At 48.6% G+C, this 19,066-nt stretch overlaps 8 protein-coding genes across 8 annotated transcripts; 3 read left to right on the forward strand and 5 right to left on the reverse strand.

The window, feature by feature from the left end:
* Positions 1-394: 394 nt before the first annotated feature.
* On the reverse strand, positions 395-1,942 carry N7525_009931 (CaiB/BaiF CoA transferase family protein; the record flags this gene model as incomplete). Its single annotated transcript, XM_002563989.2, has 6 exons — positions 395-537; positions 593-1,267; positions 1,333-1,430; positions 1,482-1,657; positions 1,725-1,796; positions 1,850-1,942. Coding segments are annotated over 6 exons (1,257 nt in total), but the record flags the coding sequence as incomplete, so codon positions are not given.
* Positions 1,943-2,344: 402 nt separating this feature from the next.
* Positions 2,345-4,547, reverse strand: N7525_009932 (acyl-CoA dehydrogenase family protein; the record flags this gene model as incomplete). The annotated part of the gene is made up of 3 exons (XM_061214906.1): positions 2,345-3,209; positions 3,253-3,614; positions 4,341-4,547. The coding sequence occupies 3 exons, from the start codon at positions 4,545-4,547 to the stop codon at positions 2,345-2,347; spliced, it is 1,434 nt and encodes a 477-aa protein (XP_061069337.1).
* Positions 4,548-5,065: 518 nt separating this feature from the next.
* On the forward strand, positions 5,066-6,582 carry N7525_009933 (uncharacterized protein; the record flags this gene model as incomplete). The annotated part of the gene is made up of 3 exons (XM_002563992.1): positions 5,066-5,135; positions 5,231-5,642; positions 5,694-6,582. The coding sequence occupies 3 exons, from the start codon at positions 5,066-5,068 to the stop codon at positions 6,580-6,582; spliced, it is 1,371 nt and encodes a 456-aa protein (XP_002564038.1).
* Positions 6,583-7,124: 542 nt separating this feature from the next.
* N7525_009934 (S-(hydroxymethyl)glutathione synthase) lies at positions 7,125-7,700 on the reverse strand (the record flags this gene model as incomplete). Its single annotated transcript, XM_002563993.1, has 1 exon — positions 7,125-7,700. The coding sequence occupies one exon, from the start codon at positions 7,698-7,700 to the stop codon at positions 7,125-7,127; it is 576 nt and encodes a 191-aa protein (XP_002564039.1).
* Positions 7,701-8,317: 617 nt separating this feature from the next.
* On the forward strand, positions 8,318-9,856 carry N7525_009935 (IQ calmodulin-binding motif protein; the record flags this gene model as incomplete). The annotated part of the gene is made up of 5 exons (XM_061214907.1): positions 8,318-8,392; positions 8,442-8,516; positions 8,578-9,381; positions 9,434-9,579; positions 9,646-9,856. 5 exons carry the CDS (start codon positions 8,318-8,320, stop codon positions 9,854-9,856), a joined length of 1,311 nt encoding a protein of 436 aa, XP_061069338.1.
* Positions 9,857-10,754: 898 nt separating this feature from the next.
* N7525_009936 (uncharacterized protein) lies at positions 10,755-12,178 on the forward strand (the record flags this gene model as incomplete). The annotated part of the gene is made up of 2 exons (XM_002563997.2): positions 10,755-11,037; positions 11,085-12,178. The coding sequence occupies 2 exons, from the start codon at positions 10,755-10,757 to the stop codon at positions 12,176-12,178; spliced, it is 1,377 nt and encodes a 458-aa protein (XP_002564043.2).
* Positions 12,179-12,629: 451 nt separating this feature from the next.
* N7525_009937 (sugar porter family MFS transporter) lies at positions 12,630-14,257 on the reverse strand (the record flags this gene model as incomplete). Its single annotated transcript, XM_002563998.1, has 2 exons — positions 12,630-13,987; positions 14,047-14,257. 2 exons carry the CDS (start codon positions 14,255-14,257, stop codon positions 12,630-12,632), a joined length of 1,569 nt encoding a protein of 522 aa, XP_002564044.1.
* A 1,657-nt stretch (positions 14,258-15,914) lies between these two features.
* N7525_009938 (uncharacterized protein) lies at positions 15,915-17,048 on the reverse strand (the record flags this gene model as incomplete). Its single annotated transcript, XM_002563999.2, has 4 exons — positions 15,915-16,050; positions 16,110-16,195; positions 16,250-16,726; positions 16,779-17,048. The coding sequence occupies 4 exons, from the start codon at positions 17,046-17,048 to the stop codon at positions 15,915-15,917; spliced, it is 969 nt and encodes a 322-aa protein (XP_002564045.2).
* Between the last annotated feature and the right edge of the window lie 2,018 nt (positions 17,049-19,066).

Raw genomic sequence — 19,066 nt, forward strand, 5'->3', positions numbered from 1 at the left:
AGTCACTCAATGCTGCAGCTTAGGTTCACGAGGTCGAGTGGTCGATCTTGAATATAATACTAATTACTGGTATAGGTCAACTTGTGTGCTGCCTTTACACTTTCTGGAAATTGGACAAGTAATTACATGTTATACGAAGTAGTTTGTTCACCACTTGGCAGGATCATGCATGGACATAATTACCAAGTACAAAGAACTCCATCTTGGTAATGCTAGAATCGGCTAAGAAGACAAAAAAGTGCGAGACCAGCACCAACAGCTCGTATTGAGGCATATCCATGAGCCACTAATGCAAGCTAGTATTCACATCACGGCGAGAGACTAAAGCGCTGGCTTGTTCCCAATAGCAGGCGACTTGAATAGGAAATGGACACCATCGTAAAGTTAATAGGCGTCACACAATACCCTGTTCTCGCATTACCTCTATCTCCTTCGCTGAGAATCCCATTCTCTCGAGTGTGAAATTGGTATGCTCTCCTAGACTTGGCGGCGATCGTCGAATTTGGGGCTTCGTCCCACTAAACTTGACAGGGGTCCCTGAATAATTCTCGGCGTCAGTATATACAGACACAGGCCCTTATGAGTAACAAACCTAGTAGTCTGATCTCCTCTGATTCCGACGCTTCGTGGGGAAGGCTGTGAACCATATCCCTCGCAGCGGTTTGTGGGTGCGAGAACACTTCTTCAATCGTGTTCACAGGCCCATAGGGCAGTCCACTACCATCCAAGTCTGACAGCCAGACTTTCGTCGGCTTCCTTCTGATGATTGGCTCAAGTATCTCTTTTAGCTCAGCCCGATTTTGGACACGAGAGCTGTTGTCCACAAATCGTGGGTCAGTCGCCAACTCCGATAGCTTCACCAACCGACAAAGAGTTTGGAACTGGCGGTTGTTCGTAGCGCCTAGAACCAAGTGACCGTCCTTTGTCTTAAAAGCTTGGTAGGGGACAATACTCGGATGCTCTGTCCCCCAACGCTTTGCATGTTCCCCGCCATTCAGCCATGACATAGCCACATTAGAAAGCAGGGACACCTGGCTCTCAAATAGTGACGTATCAATCTTCTGGCCCCGACCTGTATCCCTGCGAGCATAAAGTGCGGCAAGTATCGCCCCGTGCAGGTATAGACCGGTGCTCATATCAGTGAGGCCGAGACCAGGTCGTGTTGGGGGTCCATTGCGCTCGCCAGTGATGTATAGCATACCTGCTTCGGCAGCGGCAATGGCGTCGTAACCTGCGCGATGAGAATATGGACCACTAGCGCCGTATCCTGAATTGAAGTCAGCACTCACAGTTCCAAGGTTGCATATGCCTTCACGATGATCGAGGACTGACCAGATACGCTTGCATATATGATCGATGGATTTATTTCCCGTAGCTTTTCATATCCAATGCCCATTTCATCCATCTTTCCTGGAACAAAATTTTCCACTCTATGATAATTCAGTACGGAGGGTTTTACCTCGAGACGGAGGATTACTGACACCACATCGGCCTCTTTGACAAGTCGAAAGAGAATCTCCCGGCCTTTCTCTTGTTTGAGGTTCAAAGTCATAGATAGCTTGTTCCGATTGATCGCACAAAAATATGTAGACATATCTTTGCCAGTGGATTTCCAAACATGTTTCTCGGCTGCCGTCCGCCACAAGCGAGTGTCATCCTGCATGATATATACTTGGTGAGTATCATGTCCACTTAACAGAACCGAAAAGAAAATAAGGACATACACCCCCTTTTGGATGCTCAACCTTGAGAACCTCAGCCCCATAATTAGCGAGAATCTGTGTACAGAATGGTCCCTGATATGTGTCAAGCATTGAACACTCCCAATGTATCAATATCAGAGACTTACTGCGAGAACACGCGTCAGATCAAGAATTCGAATCCCCAACAAGGGACCATTGGCACGTGCCAAAGCGTGACTCCGACGAAATTGAGCATGATTCCCTAAGTAAGAAGCGAAATGGATACGATGTTTGCGATGTTCCAAAACTTGTATGGTAGTCCTGACTAGAGGGCAACCTTTGGGAACAAGTCTAGTTGCCATAGTGTCTTCAGTATAGTAACTAGAATGGCAGGGGTACTGCAGAGTGAAAGACGAAATGGCTCCAAGAGATGAGCTTATCCCCGCACATAATTAAGGACGATCTATGAAAAGAATCCCCGCTTCCAAGGTCATCCAGATGTTCCGCGGTAACTACATAGGTAGAGGGTTGCCGAAATTGGATGGCAAAGCACCGAAATTCACCGACAGTATTCATCGATCATGATAATATAATACATATGTACCTACTGGATCAGCTCATGTAAAGTCTCCGCAAATACATTTGAGTCCAGTCAAGACAACTTAGTACGACCTTGGGAGACCAAGCACCCGTTCCCCTATGTAGTTCAGAATCATTTCCCTACTAACAGGTGCAATGCGAGGAATGAAAACTTCTCGAAGATATCGCTCAACATGATATTCTTTGGCGTATCCCATCCCACCATGTGTTAGTATGGCTCGCTCACAACCCTCAAAGGCTGCCTCTGCAGCCAGGTATTTTCCCGCGTTGGCATACTCTCCACCGGTGTAGCCCTGATCGTAAAGCCGAGCAGCCTGGTAGATCATCATACGCGCCGCCTCCAGTTTCATCCAGCTGTCCGCCAGGGGATGCTGAATTCCTTGATTCTGACCGATCGGTCGCCCAAATACATGACGGTTATTGGAATACAAGGCCGCACGACGCAAGGCAGCGAACCCCAGACCGAGAGCCTCTGCACCGATCAAAATCCTTTCCGCATTCATCCCATGAAGAATCATGCGGAACCCTTCGTTTTCTTCTCCGACACGGTCCTCCATTGAGACATGCCAGTTATCGAAGAAAAGGGAATTGGTGTCAACGGCAGCCCGACCCATCTTTGGAATTTCAGTGATTTGGACCTCGGGAACTTGTAGATCTGTGTAGAAAAGTGACAGGCCCTGTGATGGCTTTTTCACTCGGTCGCGTGGTGTCGTGCGCACAAGTATAAGGATTTTGTCAGCCCGCTGGGCAGTGGAAATCCAGACCTTTTGTCCCGACAGCACATAGCCATCCCTCGACCGGCGTGCAGTTGCCTGCAATTGCAGGGTATCTAGACCAGTATTGGGCTCAGTGACTCCAAAGCAGGCCCTCTGGCGACCAGCAATTAGGGGGAGTGAGCCAGCGATCTTTCTGCTCCTCGGTTCCATACTTGGCGACTGGCTCAAGGCCAAAGATGTTCATATGGATAGACGAGGCACCCGTCATGCCCGCTCCAGACTCTGCAATAGTCTGCATCATCACTGCTGCTTCTGAAATGCCAAGCTCCGAGCCTCCATATCGCTGTGGCAGGCAGATACCCAACCATCCCCGGCGTGCCAACGCCTCATAGAGTTCGGTCGGGAATTGGTGCGACTCGTCTATCTGGGCCCAGTAACTGTCTGGGAAATCTGAACATATTTTGGAGATGGCTTCTCGCACCGTTCGCTGGGACTCGGATAGATCGGGATCCTGGCTTTGGAGAAACTCGGTCGCACGCGCGTGCAATGATCGTGATCGTATACCACGTGGAACCCTGCTCACTTTAAGGGGCAGAAATCGAGGGATCCGTGGGGCCTGCATAAGATGTTAGTAACGGATTTGGACCTGATAAGTCTCCGTACATAAGTCAGGACTGTCATGTCGAAGGAAATTGTCATGAAACATACTGAGACTAGAATCCTGGATCAACATGTCGGCTTTTTGACAGCAAAGCGCATGGTGCGGGGGAGACCGAGGATCAGAAACCGCCGAAAAAGAGCGAAGTGACGAGAATGAGGGGTTAAACGAGAACAGCTTGGTTCTTATGCCAATCCCATTTGAAGACGATATGGGCAGATCCCCAAGTGCAGCTGCAGGTGAGACAATCCCTCAGGCCACAATTGTATTTACATCAATGTACACGCACCTGGACACTATTTGCCGTTTCACATTCTCAAGATTTTACCAATACACTGGATACTATTCTAGCCTGGAACAAGTCAAGCTACAGCTACAGCCTGGCTGTACTATGTGAAGAGAACAAGTTTCTTCTCTCGCCCATTTTCCCCAAGGGATCAGCAATGACAGTGCCGAGTTTCCCTATTGGTTCTTCATTTGACGAAGACAAGCATAGGAGAGTCGACTGGTCACCCTCATTTGCCAAGAAGCGGTGGTTACTATCGGTTAATCGGCCTACAATGTAAGCCTGGAACGGAGTACCATCTCGATTGAATTCAACGGTATATGTCTGGCCACAAGTCAGCATTTCCCCCCCCAAGTAACGTCGGAGCCAGTAGGTGAAGGTGAGTCTATCCCACTCACCTCGATTGTTGCTGGCCCTTTCACCTCGAAATTGACAGGGGCAATTGAATCTGGTTCAGCCTGTTCTAAACCATTGCCGTTGGGATATGGTGACTCATTTCTCTGGGGCAAAGAAGAAAGGCAAATGGAATGTTGATATGATAACACGCCACCGTTGGCAAGGATGAGTCCATTGCGACTGGAGCCTCCACGCAACTGACGGGTCATATCAAGGATAGCCTATAGTTGCGGGTGAAGCGGTGATCTGTTAAGCTTTGTCACCAGCTCCAGTAACAATAGCTACACGTCATCCCCTTCCCAATGAGCCTCGGCAGGTAGCGCATTCCGTTGTTTCTCACGATCAATCGTCACTAGCAGCACCTTTGGCTTGGGAAATGATATGAAAATGTCCGTCGTTGGTGGTTGCGCGTGAATATGGGACATGATTCGTGTCCCAAGTGAAGTTCAATAGGTTGTATGCTATATTGTGGATTTGGCTTTGCAGTAGTCGGGGGAGGGATTGCGGGGTGAGGAGAGCCTTGGGATTTAAATAGGCTATATGAGAACAGACATAGTCAGAATAATGTCCAAAAGAGAAAGAATGCCATATAGTCGACTTCACTAGGTAGCCTCCCCAAAGGCGATGAGGGGAAAAGCCAACGTACCTCGGAAGCTCGGCTACCAACGACTTGTTTATATCCTGTCCTGGAGGGTGAATCTTTTTCACAACATCTTCACATTTCACCATGACATCGCAATCTTTCGTTTTGGGGGTGGGAATGACCCAGTTCCTTAAACCACGTCGCACTCGTGAATGTGAGATCATACCCTTCCGCATAGTCTCTTGTCTACATAGTACTGTTTCCTATAAAGACCCGATGGCAGCTCACCATTGTTTTGTTCCCTTACAGACCCAGAACTCGGTTATGAGGCAGCAGTCAAAGCTTTAATCGATGCACATATCACATATGATGATGTACAGGCAGGTGTAGCCTGCTATTGCTATGGCGACACAACTTCTGGTCAGCGGATCATGTACCAGCTAGGAATGACGGGGATTCCGATTTACAACACCAACAATGCATGTGCCACCGGTTCTACTGGCCTTCATCTTGCACGCACTCTGGTCAAAGGAGGCCAGGCCGATTGTGTCCTCGTTGTCGGCTTCGAACAGATGCGCCCAGGGTCGATCAAGAGTGTATGGGACGATCGGCCCAGTCCGTTGGGTCCATCGACGAAAATGATGGAGGACACTTTCGGTAGACACCAGAGCCCTCGAAATGCCCAGTACTTTGGAAATGCCGGACAGGAGTACATGGATAAGTACAACGCCCGGCGGCCTAGATCTTGACTTGATGCTGACAATGCGAACAGATATGGCGCCAAAAGGGAAGATTTCGCTGAAATTGCCCGGGTGTCGCATGAACACTCCCAAAGAAACCCGTACGCACAGTTCCGAACTGCATACTCTCTGGATCAAATTTTGGACCCGAAGACGCAGATCTATGGACCCTTGACCAAGCTCCAGTGCTCCCCAACGAGTGATGGCGCCGCAGCGGCCATCATTGTCTCCCAACGGTTCTTGGATGCGCGTCCTCATCTCAAATCCCATGCGATTCTCATGGCCGGTCAACAGCTGTTGACCGATGGACCAGAGGTATATTCCCGGAGCGCCATAGACCTCGTCGGGTTCAATATGTCGCGCCAAGCCGCGCAGCTGGCCATGCAGGAGGCTGGTGTCGGAGCAAAAGATATCAAGGTCTGCGAGCTTCATGACTGTTTCTCCACAAATGAGCTTCTGCTGCTTGATGCACTTGGATTTTCGGAGCCAGGAAAGGCCCACGAGATGGTTCGTCGGGGGGATATCACATATGGCGGTCGCGGCCTAGTCGTCAACCCATCTGGCGGGCTGATCTCAAAAGGTCACCCTCTAGGGGCCACAGGGCTAGCTCAGTGTGCGGAGCTCACATGGCAGCTCCGCGGTTGGGCCAACAATCGTCTGGTGCCCGGTACTGATGTCGCCTTGCAGCACAATCTCGGGTTGGGGGGAGCAGTGGTGGTAACTATATATAAGCGAGCCGATGGACAGGTCAGCCGTCCCATTGCCGATGAAGATATCAAGAGGGTTTCTGGTTTGGAATATAATCCCGCAGTCGAAGCTCGGTATATCACCCCTCAGGACGGTGAACGCGTCCGCAGCAAAACAAAACATCACGAGTATCCGCTCCAAGAAACGGTCGAGAAGCTCAAAGCGCGCATATAAGAAAGGCGGATTGACCAGAGCCTGTGCAGAAATTGCAGGACTAGTTGCTATATTGGGAGAACCAGATAGGAGAATACATAGCCTGAATTTTGAAGTTGCGGTCGAATGAGAAATGTAAGAGTGCAACCAAGGGATGAAGAATATGATCAGCTCAAGATGTATCATTCAGGTTGCGCATGAGGAGATCTGCTTGTTGAAGTCAAGATGCGACCTTATGCTTGGAAACGAAATGGGGATAATGATGTCGAAGCGGTAGTGGACGAGTGACGATGAAAGGCTTGATGTTGATATCTCTTCGACTAGCTAGCAAATTGCAGGCCCCAGGCAGCGATGCAACGGAGCGCCTTTCCTTTTCATTGTACAGTCTACTAAATGAGCCAATATTCACTGCAACATAGCACTTCGCATATACATATGTACACTAACAACTGAGACTCTAGTGTACACCTTTTCATGAAACCGCCTCCCCCCGGAATTCAAACTCCAACCACCACCGCCAACACCCGCCTTCTATGCACATGCAATCAACACATCATTTTCCCTTACAAATTGGCAAATCTGATACCGGATGCCTGAGCTGTAAAAGTGGAGATCAGATCCATCAGCGCCGGCGACAGAACGTCATATGTCTGCAGTCCAAGAGCCTTGAATTTGGCTCTCACTTCATCCATTTCTTTGGGGTGGGAACCCTGCTCAATGATGGATGAGACGAAACCGGCGAATTGTGGTTCCTGCCAGCCCTTTTCATCGGACAATTCCACGTGTACAAAGTCGAGACCCCTGAAAGGATGATCCTTCTCGATACGCCCGAAGAGATGCACGCCGCAGTCCTTGCAGCCATATCGTTGAATGGTAGCTTCCTTGTCCACAACCGAAAGCTTCGAGGCATTTGCTGTCACCGAGACGGCGTCTCGCGGTACAACACCAACAATGGAGAAGAGAGAACCGGATGGCTTCCAGCACTTAGAGCAGCCACAGGCGTGGTTGTGGGCAACATTGCTATTCAGAGTGACCTCAACCCGGTCGGAGGCGCAGTGGCAGCGGAGTTTCCCACCGGCGAAGCTACCGGAGCCAGGCGTGATGCCGTTGTCAATCAGAGGATGGAGAGAGGGTGCCATGGTGAGAAATGCAAAATGATTTGGTATAGTGGAGGTTATTGGAAGAGTCTACAGGAAATGCTCGACCTTATTTATATGTAATTCAACCTTGGAAAGGTCCAACATGAGTAGTCAGATCCCCCCAAATCTCCTCACGAGGGGTAACGGTAACCGGGCCGTTGACCCGTATACGGGATTGTATACATACATTGGAGTATAGGTAGATTGCCAATTGTGGATTTGGATCCTGAATGGGGAAATAATTTCCTTAAGACTCGGGGACCAATGCCGATTTCTTTTTGTTTTGCGGGAAAAGGGACTCATGAGGGGTCTGCCAAATCTCCAATTCTGTTCATATAGTGATTGGGAATTCTGCTTATAACCGAGAATCTACCAGAAGCATCCCTGGCATCTCTAGCGTCTCAGGCTGACAAAATGTTGAAATGTTTTGAAACGTTGAAGATGCTGACCTCAGGTTTTCCATTCCAAGGTTGGAAAACGAGGGCTGACAAAGATGATCTTCCCCCGCTGGGACAGGCACAAGGCAGGATTTGATGAATTCCATCATTCCACTCCTTGGCTTTTGACAATTTTCCTTCTTGGCTCCTTAGAATTCCTTTCCAACTTCGCCCTTCTCCATGACCAAAATCCCCGAGACTTCGACCCTTTCGCATGACGTCATCGATAAGGAACAAGCCGCGCAGACGGTTCAGGTACAAGTTGTATGAATCCTGTTGCCCATTTTCGGCTGACCATCGTTAGAGAATATATCGGGGTTATCAAGCGCGACGTGAGCTGCGTGGACTTAGTTTGGCTGCTTCCACTCGATGGATTGAGGTAAAGTGTGTGTGTATTTCGTGCGAGATCTACTGAATCTAATTGTGTTTCTTCCCTCTAGGCATTCCGAGAAGCCCAGTGGCAACAACTGCATCGACCTCCGGAGCCTCGCATGTCACCCAGCACTGATGGCTTCAACCAAGCTCGTCGAAACTGGCAACGGGCGATTAGTGTCGCGAGGCGCGTCGGCGGCGACGATCGTGTTTCGGAAGTTTCACCTTCCACCGGGACTCGATCAGAGCATAACACAGAGATCGAATCGGGGACTACGGCGAAGATGATGGATCTTCAATACTTCCTAGAAATGGTCGATCTCAAACATCGACATGGAAGCAATCTGCGCTTGTACCACATGTATTGGCGGAATTCATCCTCAAAAGAAAACTTCTTCTATTGGTTGGACTATGGCGAAGGAAAAAAGGTTGAGCTGCCACAATGTTCACGAGACAGACTCGACAAAGAACAGGTCCGCTATCTCACTCGCGAAGAACGTTTGAATTACTTGGTGACGGTAGACGAGACTGGGCTCTTCCGCTGGGCCAAAAACAACGAGCCAGTGTGGACGAATACTGCACGTTTCAAAGATAGTCTCCAGGGGATTGTGGGAATCGAAGATGATGTGTCTCAGTTCAGGGGAAACTCCACAATGCCAAAACCGGATTCCACCTGGGACTTGTCACTGTCAACATCAACATCTGCAAGACGGAGCCTTCACAATGTCCTCTCAAATCAAGACCCGACGCATTTCGCTGATGACGAGTGCAAAGCTGCGAAGATGACGAAAAAGGTGGTACACGCAAGTCCCGCTGCTGCATTTAAGCGACTTTTGGGCAAATCGTCAGAGAAAGAAGATATGTGGGTATTTGTGAGTTAGGTCTGGAATTGTGATTGTCGAGTACAGACTGAACCATCCTTAGGTTGCAGATACCTCTTTTCGTTTGTACATCGGCATAAAGAAATCAGGTGCGTTTCAGCATTCATCTTTTCTTCGAGGCGCCCGTATCGCAGCAGCTGGAATGATTAAGATCAAGCACGGCCAACTTCGCAGCCTGGCGCCGCTCAGGTGAGTTCCATGAACACTTTCATTCATCAGCTTCCATTACTTGCAAGTGCAGGCTAACCTGTGCAGTGGTCATTATCGCCCTCCAGCTGCCAATTTTAGAGCATTCCATCACGCTCTACAGCAACAAGGCGTCGATATGTCCCACGTTTCGATGAGCAAGTCTTATATCATGCTCGCCGGGATTGAAGGTTACTCCAAAACAAAACGAAAGGCACATGCTGTACATGAGAAGGTCGACACTTCCAAGCAAATGCAAATGTTCCATCAATCCCGATAATGAAGGCGAGTACACATGAGTTCTATTCCTTAATATCATAGCATGCCGAATGAGATACCCCGATTATCGTGTTGCTTGCTGTGTAACTGCTGTCGACATGAAAAATTCAGATTGTAGACCAAGTTTTGTCACTCGAGTTGCATGGCCGTCGCATATGCGAACAATATGTACGAAAGTCCACCGTGTTATGCACGGCCGGAGAACACAGTCACGGAGCTTAGATATAGCGACCTTTCCGCAGCAGAAGAATCATCGAGGTTGTGATGGGCCGGTCGCAACGAAGGCTTCAAGGTATCTCGCAAAGCAGGCCTTGCGCAAGTGAAAATTCAATCCGGCAAGGACGATCCTGGAGTTCACAATTGCATGCATTCTCCGAGCATTGGACTTAGTGTCAGCCTTACACACTGAGACCGTGAGAATATTCATCAAAAATGGGAGATCAACGCCCTTCGGATGAACCTTAGAATGCCAAAGAGCGTCTCATCGCAGAATTGTGGAGGAAAACTCATGGAAAGGCCATTTATCTGGGCAGGGAAATGATTCTTCGCCAAAGATCTGCCCAACCCTAGCGCGTGGAGAGAGAAAGCAATGGCAATGTTCATCCGTCGCCGTGGCCAAAATGGACGGATCGGAAGGTCCACTACGCTGATGGGAAGTACGCGAATTGCGGTCTTGTACGCAACAAGACGTACAACATACATGTAGACATTTACAAGATGTTCAACCACTTGATTTTGTGAACAAAACAACCTTGAACGCTCCGCCCAATTGGGAAACCTTGGAAATGTCCGTGACTTACATAATTTGAGTGCAATTCCGTGGTCGGAATCCCCGGGCAAAAATATCCGTCAAATCGTAGACTTGTGAACTGGTAAAATCTGCATCCAACCTACATAAAATGGCCAAGTCCAAAGCAGCGAAGCGCAAGCGCAACGCACAAGTTGATCTTCCACAAAAGCTTCCAAAGGCAGTGCCGAATCTGACACCCCCTCCCGATGGCGTCCCTCTCGAGTCCACACATCTCAATGCCGTTATCTCAGACGAGGAACTCGAGATCACAATCGAGACGCTCACAGCGCTTGCACAATATCCCGGCCTGACAAAGTCGAAGGCATGCAAGGATCTCCGAGTCGCAGTCTACGATTTCCGCCAGACATGCACTACGGGTGTGAACACTGCCGGTATGCTGCGTTGTCTCGCTGACACACTGTCGCTAACCGTTCGATAGAGGGCGCCAACTTGACAGCCCGGATAACCGGCGCATTGGCGGACGAGAAATACATTGAAGCCAAGATATTGCTCGCCGAGATGAGGATAAGGGGGGAACAACCCAAGATCGGAGCCTTGTGTCGCTGGGTACGAGATCTGGATGTCGTCAGCGGCCTCTCCACGCAGCCGAAAGCACACGATCATATTCCCATCAAGCGCAGTGCGAAGGAAATGGAAATTCTTGGCGTCCTTGATGCCATCCTGCGCGTCAGCACTCCGGTTGACAGCAACACGAACGCCGTTGACTCGACCAATCCCATTGCCTTCCAGTCCATTTGGGACCTCCGCCCTTCGACGACACCACTCCCGATCTACGCCTCAGTCCTCGACAAGTCAATTTTGGACGAGGCACCCAAATCTCCGTCCGCCCTCCGCATCATCGAACAAACCCCTGGCCCACTACGCAAACCCCCGAACCATCACCCCGCCATCCTCTATACCACCGCCCCGAACGCCGTCCCACTGGGCCCGGTCGGTCCTTCCATAACATACCACCCTCATCCCGCTGTGCCAGGCCTCGGCCTTGCTCTCAATGTGCTATCCCCCGCTGAGTGCAAGGCGATCATCGCTGCCGGTGAATCTGTAAATTTCCTACCGGATGCGCCCCTTCGTGAAGACGGAGACATCAGCATCCTGGCCCACAACTTTTACTGGATCATTGACACCACATTCCACGACATGCTTTGGGCGCGGATTTCCCCTTATGTACCGCCCTCGATCAACGGTCGCAAGGTCCGAGGCATCAATCGCCGCTTCCGTGTGTACAGGTACGTTCCCGGAGCCGAATATCGTTGTCACATCGACGGAGCTTGGCCGCCATCCGGTATTCTTCCTGATGACACGTACGTGTACGACTCTTCGCCCGAGGACAAGAAGCAGAGCTCAATGTACACCTTCCTACTGTATCTCAACGATGAGTTTGAGGGCGGAGAGACGACGTTCTTCATGCCAGCCCCGCGGGAGGGGAACCCTCAATGGGTACCCGGTACGACCTGTGATGGGAGCTGTTGCGATATTCCCACATGGGGAGTCGAATGGGGCCTTGCTCCATGAAGGTACAGGGGTGACAAAGGGGGCAAAATACATTATTCGGACTGACGTAGAGTATGATGTGAAGCCTTCCGAAGAGTGACGATGAAGATACGAATTATGTAGACTTGGCCTTATGCCATCAAAACGACAGTCCCCGAGTGTTACAAGGTAAGTATCTTGAAGGTCTCAGTGAAATAATAACTTGAAGGACTATTAGTATGATTAAATACCATTTCTTTTGCGTCAAAACTCGCTTGGACTTATGGCACTGAGCATCTTTATAGAAAATAGGTAGATGTTGTGCCTTGAAATGTCAATCGATACTCCAAGCAGAGATATACCACATTATATGAAGTTGCAAAGGGAGAAATGAAAATAAAAATAATAGAATGACTATATAAAGGTTTAAGATCATATTTACAAATTCCGTAGCTCACCAGGTTCCTCCCCAAGTGATTCGGAGCATCGGTTCTCACGCCTTGACGTCTTCACCGTGGACAACAGCATTGACGGTATTACCGCCACAATCAGAGTTCGATTCGCTCGCCTGCATTGCACGCCTCTGCATAGCGCGGGCTACACGCGGCGGGTCGAAGATAGATTTGGATTGCGTGAAGATCTCGTCGATCTCTTCCAGTGACCGTCCCTTGGTCTCGGGGAAAAAGAAATACACAGTGGGTAGGATAGCAGCATTGACAACAGCGAAGATGATATAGTACCGGTTTCCGATCGTGGAGAAACCGACCGGAGTTACCTGAGCTATCATAAAACTGAAAGCCCACACGGTGGCCGTGGATACCGCGTTCACTGCCGCGCGGACCTGAAGAGGTGCCATTTCGGCGGCGTAGAGGAAGGTTAGACCGCAGAAACCAACAGTGAAAATGAATTGGAAACAGTATAGGAAGACCACTGCCATAGCTAGGGCTCCGGTGTTATTGACTGCAGCAGGGGAGGTCGTGCCAGCGAGGCCTGCCATACAGACGGTCATAGCTCCAGCACTCCATAGCATAAGAGGGCGGCGGCCGAGACGGTCAATGGTGAAATAGGCGATATAACCACCGAGGGGTTGCATCATTGTCATTGCAGCAGCGAGGACCCGAGAGTCGACGGCGTCCATTCTAAGGTACTCCTGGAATATAGTTGTTGCGTAGTAGGTGATCAGATTCACGCCACACATCTGCTGGAACATCTGGCCCGTGGCAGCGAGGTATGCGCGGTGAAAGAGTCGCTGCTCGCCGTTTCTAAACATGTCCGTCCACGATCCCGGGCAGTAGGCAAGAGATGCCTCGATGCTAGAGATATTCTCGTTAACACCATCCGAATCCTCATCGAGATCGAGTAATGCCGCGAGTACTTTGCGTCCTTCCTCCACCTGTCCGTCCTTGATGAGCCAGCGAGGCGATTCTGGTAACATCGCGATGAAAATCATAGCAGTGACCGGCATAACGATTTGGAAGGCGAGAGGAAACCGCCAAGAAACGGAGTTGTCTTTAGCGAAGTAGAAACCCAGATCAATCCACAGGGCAAGAGTCACACCAATTCCAAGAAAGATGCCATCAGTGACGACATTGGATCCTCGCTTGTGCGCTGGCGAGATCTCCGATTGCCAGACCGGGACCGTCGCGATATATCCACCGATGCCCAAACCGAGAACCAGTCTCGCGACGATAAATTGCGCAAAGTCGAAAGATGCTGCCATAAGGATTGCACCAATGATACTGACGAAGTTGGTTATAAAAATCACTTTACGTCGGCCCCAGAGGTCACCAAGGTAGATGCATGATAGAGCGCCAAAGATACCTCCGACGGTATAGAGGGCGATGACCGTGCCTGTTGGAAATTTGATCAGTTAAAGAGTAGTATCACATTGCCTGATAGTGGTGACCAACCCTGCATTTGTGAGTTCTCTGTCTTTTGTGCCCCCTGGGTATGAATTGTGTCCATTCGGGGAAATTGCGAATTGAACGCGTCCAGTGTTAGAAGACCACCGGTCACACCCATGTTGTATCCATAGCACGTAAATGTTGGACACACGACCAAGAAGAGGGCAGCGCGGAGAAGGGCATTTCCTCGAAGGCCAAAATACGGCTTCGAACCCATATTGACGAGTGAGACACCACCATATACAGTTCCAATTAGGTCAAAAATTTAATTGGGTGAAAAAAAAAGTGGAAAAAAAAAAAGGAAATTGAAGAACCGAGGCGGTGGCAAGAAATTTTTTTCTGATTGATTCCAATCTTAGGAGATCCACGTCTAGTACCTATTAGCATCCATCTGGTCTTCATTTGTGGGCCCTTCCATTTGCATTGTCGTCTGCTCGCTCCTTGGTGGATCCCTATGTATGGGGTTTGGGAGTACCTACGTTCCCATATGGGGCGTTGACCCATTACCTGCAGTTATCGTACTTCCAACAAACGACCTCGGGGGAATACATGTACCCGCTACCTACCTTAGGTAGGTACATTATACCGTACGGAGTAAGTACATAAACTTTGCCGATAAAATTGAACCCTGGAACCTCTAAAGGCTGATAAGCTTCGAAGATAAGCTTGATAAGCTTGATAAACTTGATAAGCGCCCTCCCCCACAAAATGGGTGTCCCGGGATAAGGGGGCTCTCAGCTAACGGGGACTAGAAAAAAATCTTGCATAATTTCTAGTCGGGTGCTTGAGCGGGACTAGAAATTTATGATTATATAATGTTATTTATCCCTTACAGAGTTTTACAGAGTTTTTCCAATATTTAATCCTATCAACCATACCTAGACCCTATCTCTTTAAAGGCTAACTCTTATCACGTGATATATATTACTGCCTAGTTTATTAGGCTAGTCATACTTACAAGGTTCCTTCCACCTCTCTCTTGGTCTTCTGTCTCTCTCTTCCTCCCCTAGTCTTCTATTAATTAGTTAATATAGTCATTCCTCTCTACTTCTTACTCTCGTGTCGCTAACAATCTTTGTGTATACGTGTATAAAGGTGCTTTTAATATCGTGTTTTAGGTACGCTTTGTATAGATATATATATCAGAGTTCTATACAGAATATAGTACTAGAAATATATCTATTTTGATCCTTTTCTTTGATTTTAAATTGAAATTAATAAAATATACACCTCATTTATACTATTTTCTTTTTAAATTATAGGATAAAGGTTATAAAAATAGTAGTAATACGTCTTGTCATGCTTGAAAGAGATGTAAAATATAGATCCCAATCTGGGGGTTCAATTTTAATTATCCGGCCGGAAAAACGTGACAGGGACTAGAAAAAGGGATTATATAACTTCTCGTCCCGCTCAGCACCCCAGGCCCTGACTAGAAATTATGTAAGATTTTTTTCTAGTCCCCGCCAAGTCTTTTTTAGTGGAAGGAACCTGAATTGACCTTGAACCCAAAAGCTGCTTTTGGAGCATCAAGAAGATCGACCACATTCTCCCCCCCCACTACTTTTCAATGAAAACCTGGTTCGAGACCCGCTCGTTTGACTGCTTATCTCTGACTATATTACCTAGGGGTATGTAGATTGACCCCGTAGCAAAATGTCCAGAAGTCTGACATTCATACGCGTATGCATCATTTGATGGGAGGTAGGAGAAGAGAGATAGCTGTCTCTATTCATGGTCTAACTAGCTTTATGGAGACGAAGGGACAAAGGCACAAGGTCCTGAAAGCCAGAAAGGACCAGACAGGGACAAGGAAAGGCCCGACAAGTTGCATGTAAGCAATGTCTCACTGTGTCAATGTATCATCACCCGATTCAAACCACTGGCCATCCACTGGAAAAGTCGATCTTGTTCCAACCGAACAACTTCTGGTTATCGGCGTAACCGATAGTTGTGTCCACATAGTGATAGTACAGGACAGGACCAAGACTGGAATCGGTAAAGACACCCCTAAACAAAGTAAGAAACGTATCTTGAAGGGAATTCTGGACCAAGAGGTGGAAACTTACTGTCCCCCAGGCCCGTAAACGTTGCCGTGGCTTTCTAGCACAACTGTACCTCCTCCATTGGTGCAGGCAACACCGGATTTGTCCACCTAGAAAGCATACTGTTAGACCAAATTTACACTGGCAAAGGGTAAAGCACATACGAAACCGCTCGTTGGCGATGTAGATCTGCAGACCTTGATCTTGTACTCTTCGCCGCTGGCAGGGCGAGACGTATCGAAGCCACAGCATGTTCCCGCAGAGTAGAAGAGGTAGTAGTAACTGCCATGCTTGTACATGTAGGCACCCTCGACCGCATGAGTTCCCGACGGGTCAAAGGCCACATTGTAAGATGACGATGCAACTTTGGTGGCAGCCGAGTTCATAGGAGCTTGGTAGATATCGTGCCAGAAAGAACCGAAGTTCATGTAGTAAGAGCCATCATCATTGAGCAGGTTGGCATCGATAGCATTGTAGTTCTTGGAGGAGGAAGACAAGATTCCAGTACTTCCGTGGTCAGTCCAGGAACCCGGCTCCATGGTCGGGGAAGTGGCTACTCCAATGGCCGAATTCTGCGATCCGAATGTCGAAACCGTGTAGTAGACATTGTAAAGATCATTGACGAGTTGAGCGTCGGGTGCCTAAGCAGAGTTGTATCAGTACAGATCTAACAAGGCATTTCGTGTGGCTTACCCAAAGGTCATCATTACCAGGAAGGTCAATTGAGGACCCAGCAGGCAACATAGAGCCAATATTTGTCCATGGGCCGTTGATGGAGGTTGCACTCGCGTATGAGATCTTGTTACCAGTGGAAAACCGGAAATATCGCTTATCAGACGAGCGTTGAATCAAGGTAGGGTCATGGACATTGCAGGCACCTGAGCAGCTGCCAGGCTTGGCGTATGCATTGGCAATAGCTGTGAACAGCACCGCCGCGAGTGTAATATCAGCGAAATACCTCATAGCCCGATATTTACAACAGTGATGGGAAAAATATTGAGTTGTCAGTTAAGGGAAACATAAGGTCTAATTATAATGACAGGCGGAAACGGTCAATCTGCGGACGACTCATGGAAATCGGAGCACGTTTTCGCAAGATTCTGCGGACTGCCAGACCGTACGACTTCCCATCGTCATTATGCGCTAGAACCATGCGATGTGGGAAAATCCCCGAAACATTCATCAGCCAACAGGGGCAAGATGGGACCAAACCGTGGATACCTCACCGATTGGTGGAATTACCATACATACTATCTGCAGATATCTTCGACGAAACCTCCTTAGGGCGCCACTAACCGGGTCAAAACCAAGGGGTGCACCGCCGTATGCTGGGGTTGCCAAACACTAGCTGAGACACCACTATGCGACGAAACACTCTAAGTGCGCCACTAGGCTCCAAATGGGTCCAGACCTCAGCTACCTGTTAGTATGCCCTTGCCAGTAATTACCACGACTTGGCGACCTGGCGAATTAAGACCCCTGTGCTTACTAGTATCTTTAGACTGCGATACCACTTTTCTGTGTTTGCACAAACCGTATTGCTGATGCGCAGCCCCTGCTAGTGGAATTTTCTATGTATAGATAGGGCTGAAATTGAGGCGTCGCTCCTTCTCTCGTCATGGGTTGGCTTTTCTTCACTTCTATTTTTCTTTCTTTCTTTCTTTCTTTCCTCTCCCCCTTTTACCGACATGGTGGCAGAGTACCATGCAGAAAGTAATGCCCGGAATGAGACCATCAGCCCTGCAAGGGGATGCCAAGCCGTGGAGCCAGTGAAGAGGTTTTATTAATAGCCAGTGCCTCGGGCGTCCTCTCTTGTTTCACGCGCTTGTGTGCTCTTTTTGCTATTCTCTTTCCACTTCCTAGATTCCCCTATCCTTGTTCCTATCTGTTGTTTCTTCGGGGTTCCCTTCCCCGACTACAGGTATACACAGTAGCAGCAAGCACCCAGATATGTGGATTGTGCTTTCTCAATACTGTAGACTCCAATTGGGGGGCAGTCGAAAGCCGCCATGGGTCCAATTTTCGGTTGTTCTCCACTGTTGATAGATGAAAAATCGTCAAAATTGCTTGACCGCACCAAATTAGATGAGCTCCTTCGACAACCCTCCAACTTCCAATATTCCACGGGTGGAGGAACAAAAAAAGAAAGAAAAGAAAAAGAAAAAGAAAAGAAAAGAGAAACGTCGGCATTTTAATTCGGCAAAATCGAAATTCAAAGAGCGCCCCAATGCCTAGCAGACGCAGAACAGGTCAGGCAGCAGCATTTTGCGAGTTTGCATCTCGTGATTGATTAGTATCTTGATATATTCACGTCGTTGACTTCAGGATCCTACTAAGGAACCGAAACCGAGCATTGCAGAGGTCTCTTGCCGATCTCGTCATCTCCAGCCCTACACAGTAAGCTAGAGAGGGTATTACTTTCATCCAACCAGATCGACAAGGCTAGCCTGGATTCTGTTCAATTGTGTGCCCCGGTAGGGTGTAAGCGGTAGACAAAATAATTCGCGTTCTTGGAGGATTTGCTAGTAACCTTGCATAGTCAATCCTAGAACGGGAGTATCTTGTCTCGATCAATTGTCAGACAGAATATAAACGCCGGTGCCAACATTGCATTCGCATTGGGTTATTGAGAAAGGTAATAAATGTTTAGAGCGATATTACTATTCAAGTCCCTAGGAACGAGTAAGCCTGTTACGGCGTCGATATATCTCCATTCCAGGAGTGGTAGACAATACACCGACCATAAAGCTATTTTGGGCCGCACACCCCAAAAAAGAAGAAATCAGCTACGGTCTCTACCATTCAGGACCGCCAGCCGATCGAGAGTTTTTCAAGGAATTATTTTCGTGCCAATCAACCTCGGAATTTGTGGTTTTGCTGTCCGAACTGCAGGTAACGATACGCAATAATAGTCTGTTGGTACATATTTCATAAGCCATTTCCTTTGCCGCAACTTCTGTCTTATGTGAAGAGAGCACGAT

Source organism: Penicillium rubens, assembly GCF_028828025.1.
Source record: "Penicillium rubens strain IBT 27055 chromosome Unknown utg000003l_segment0_segment0, whole genome shotgun sequence".
In the NCBI taxonomy this organism is placed as follows: Eukaryota; Fungi; Ascomycota; class Eurotiomycetes; order Eurotiales; family Aspergillaceae; genus Penicillium; species Penicillium rubens.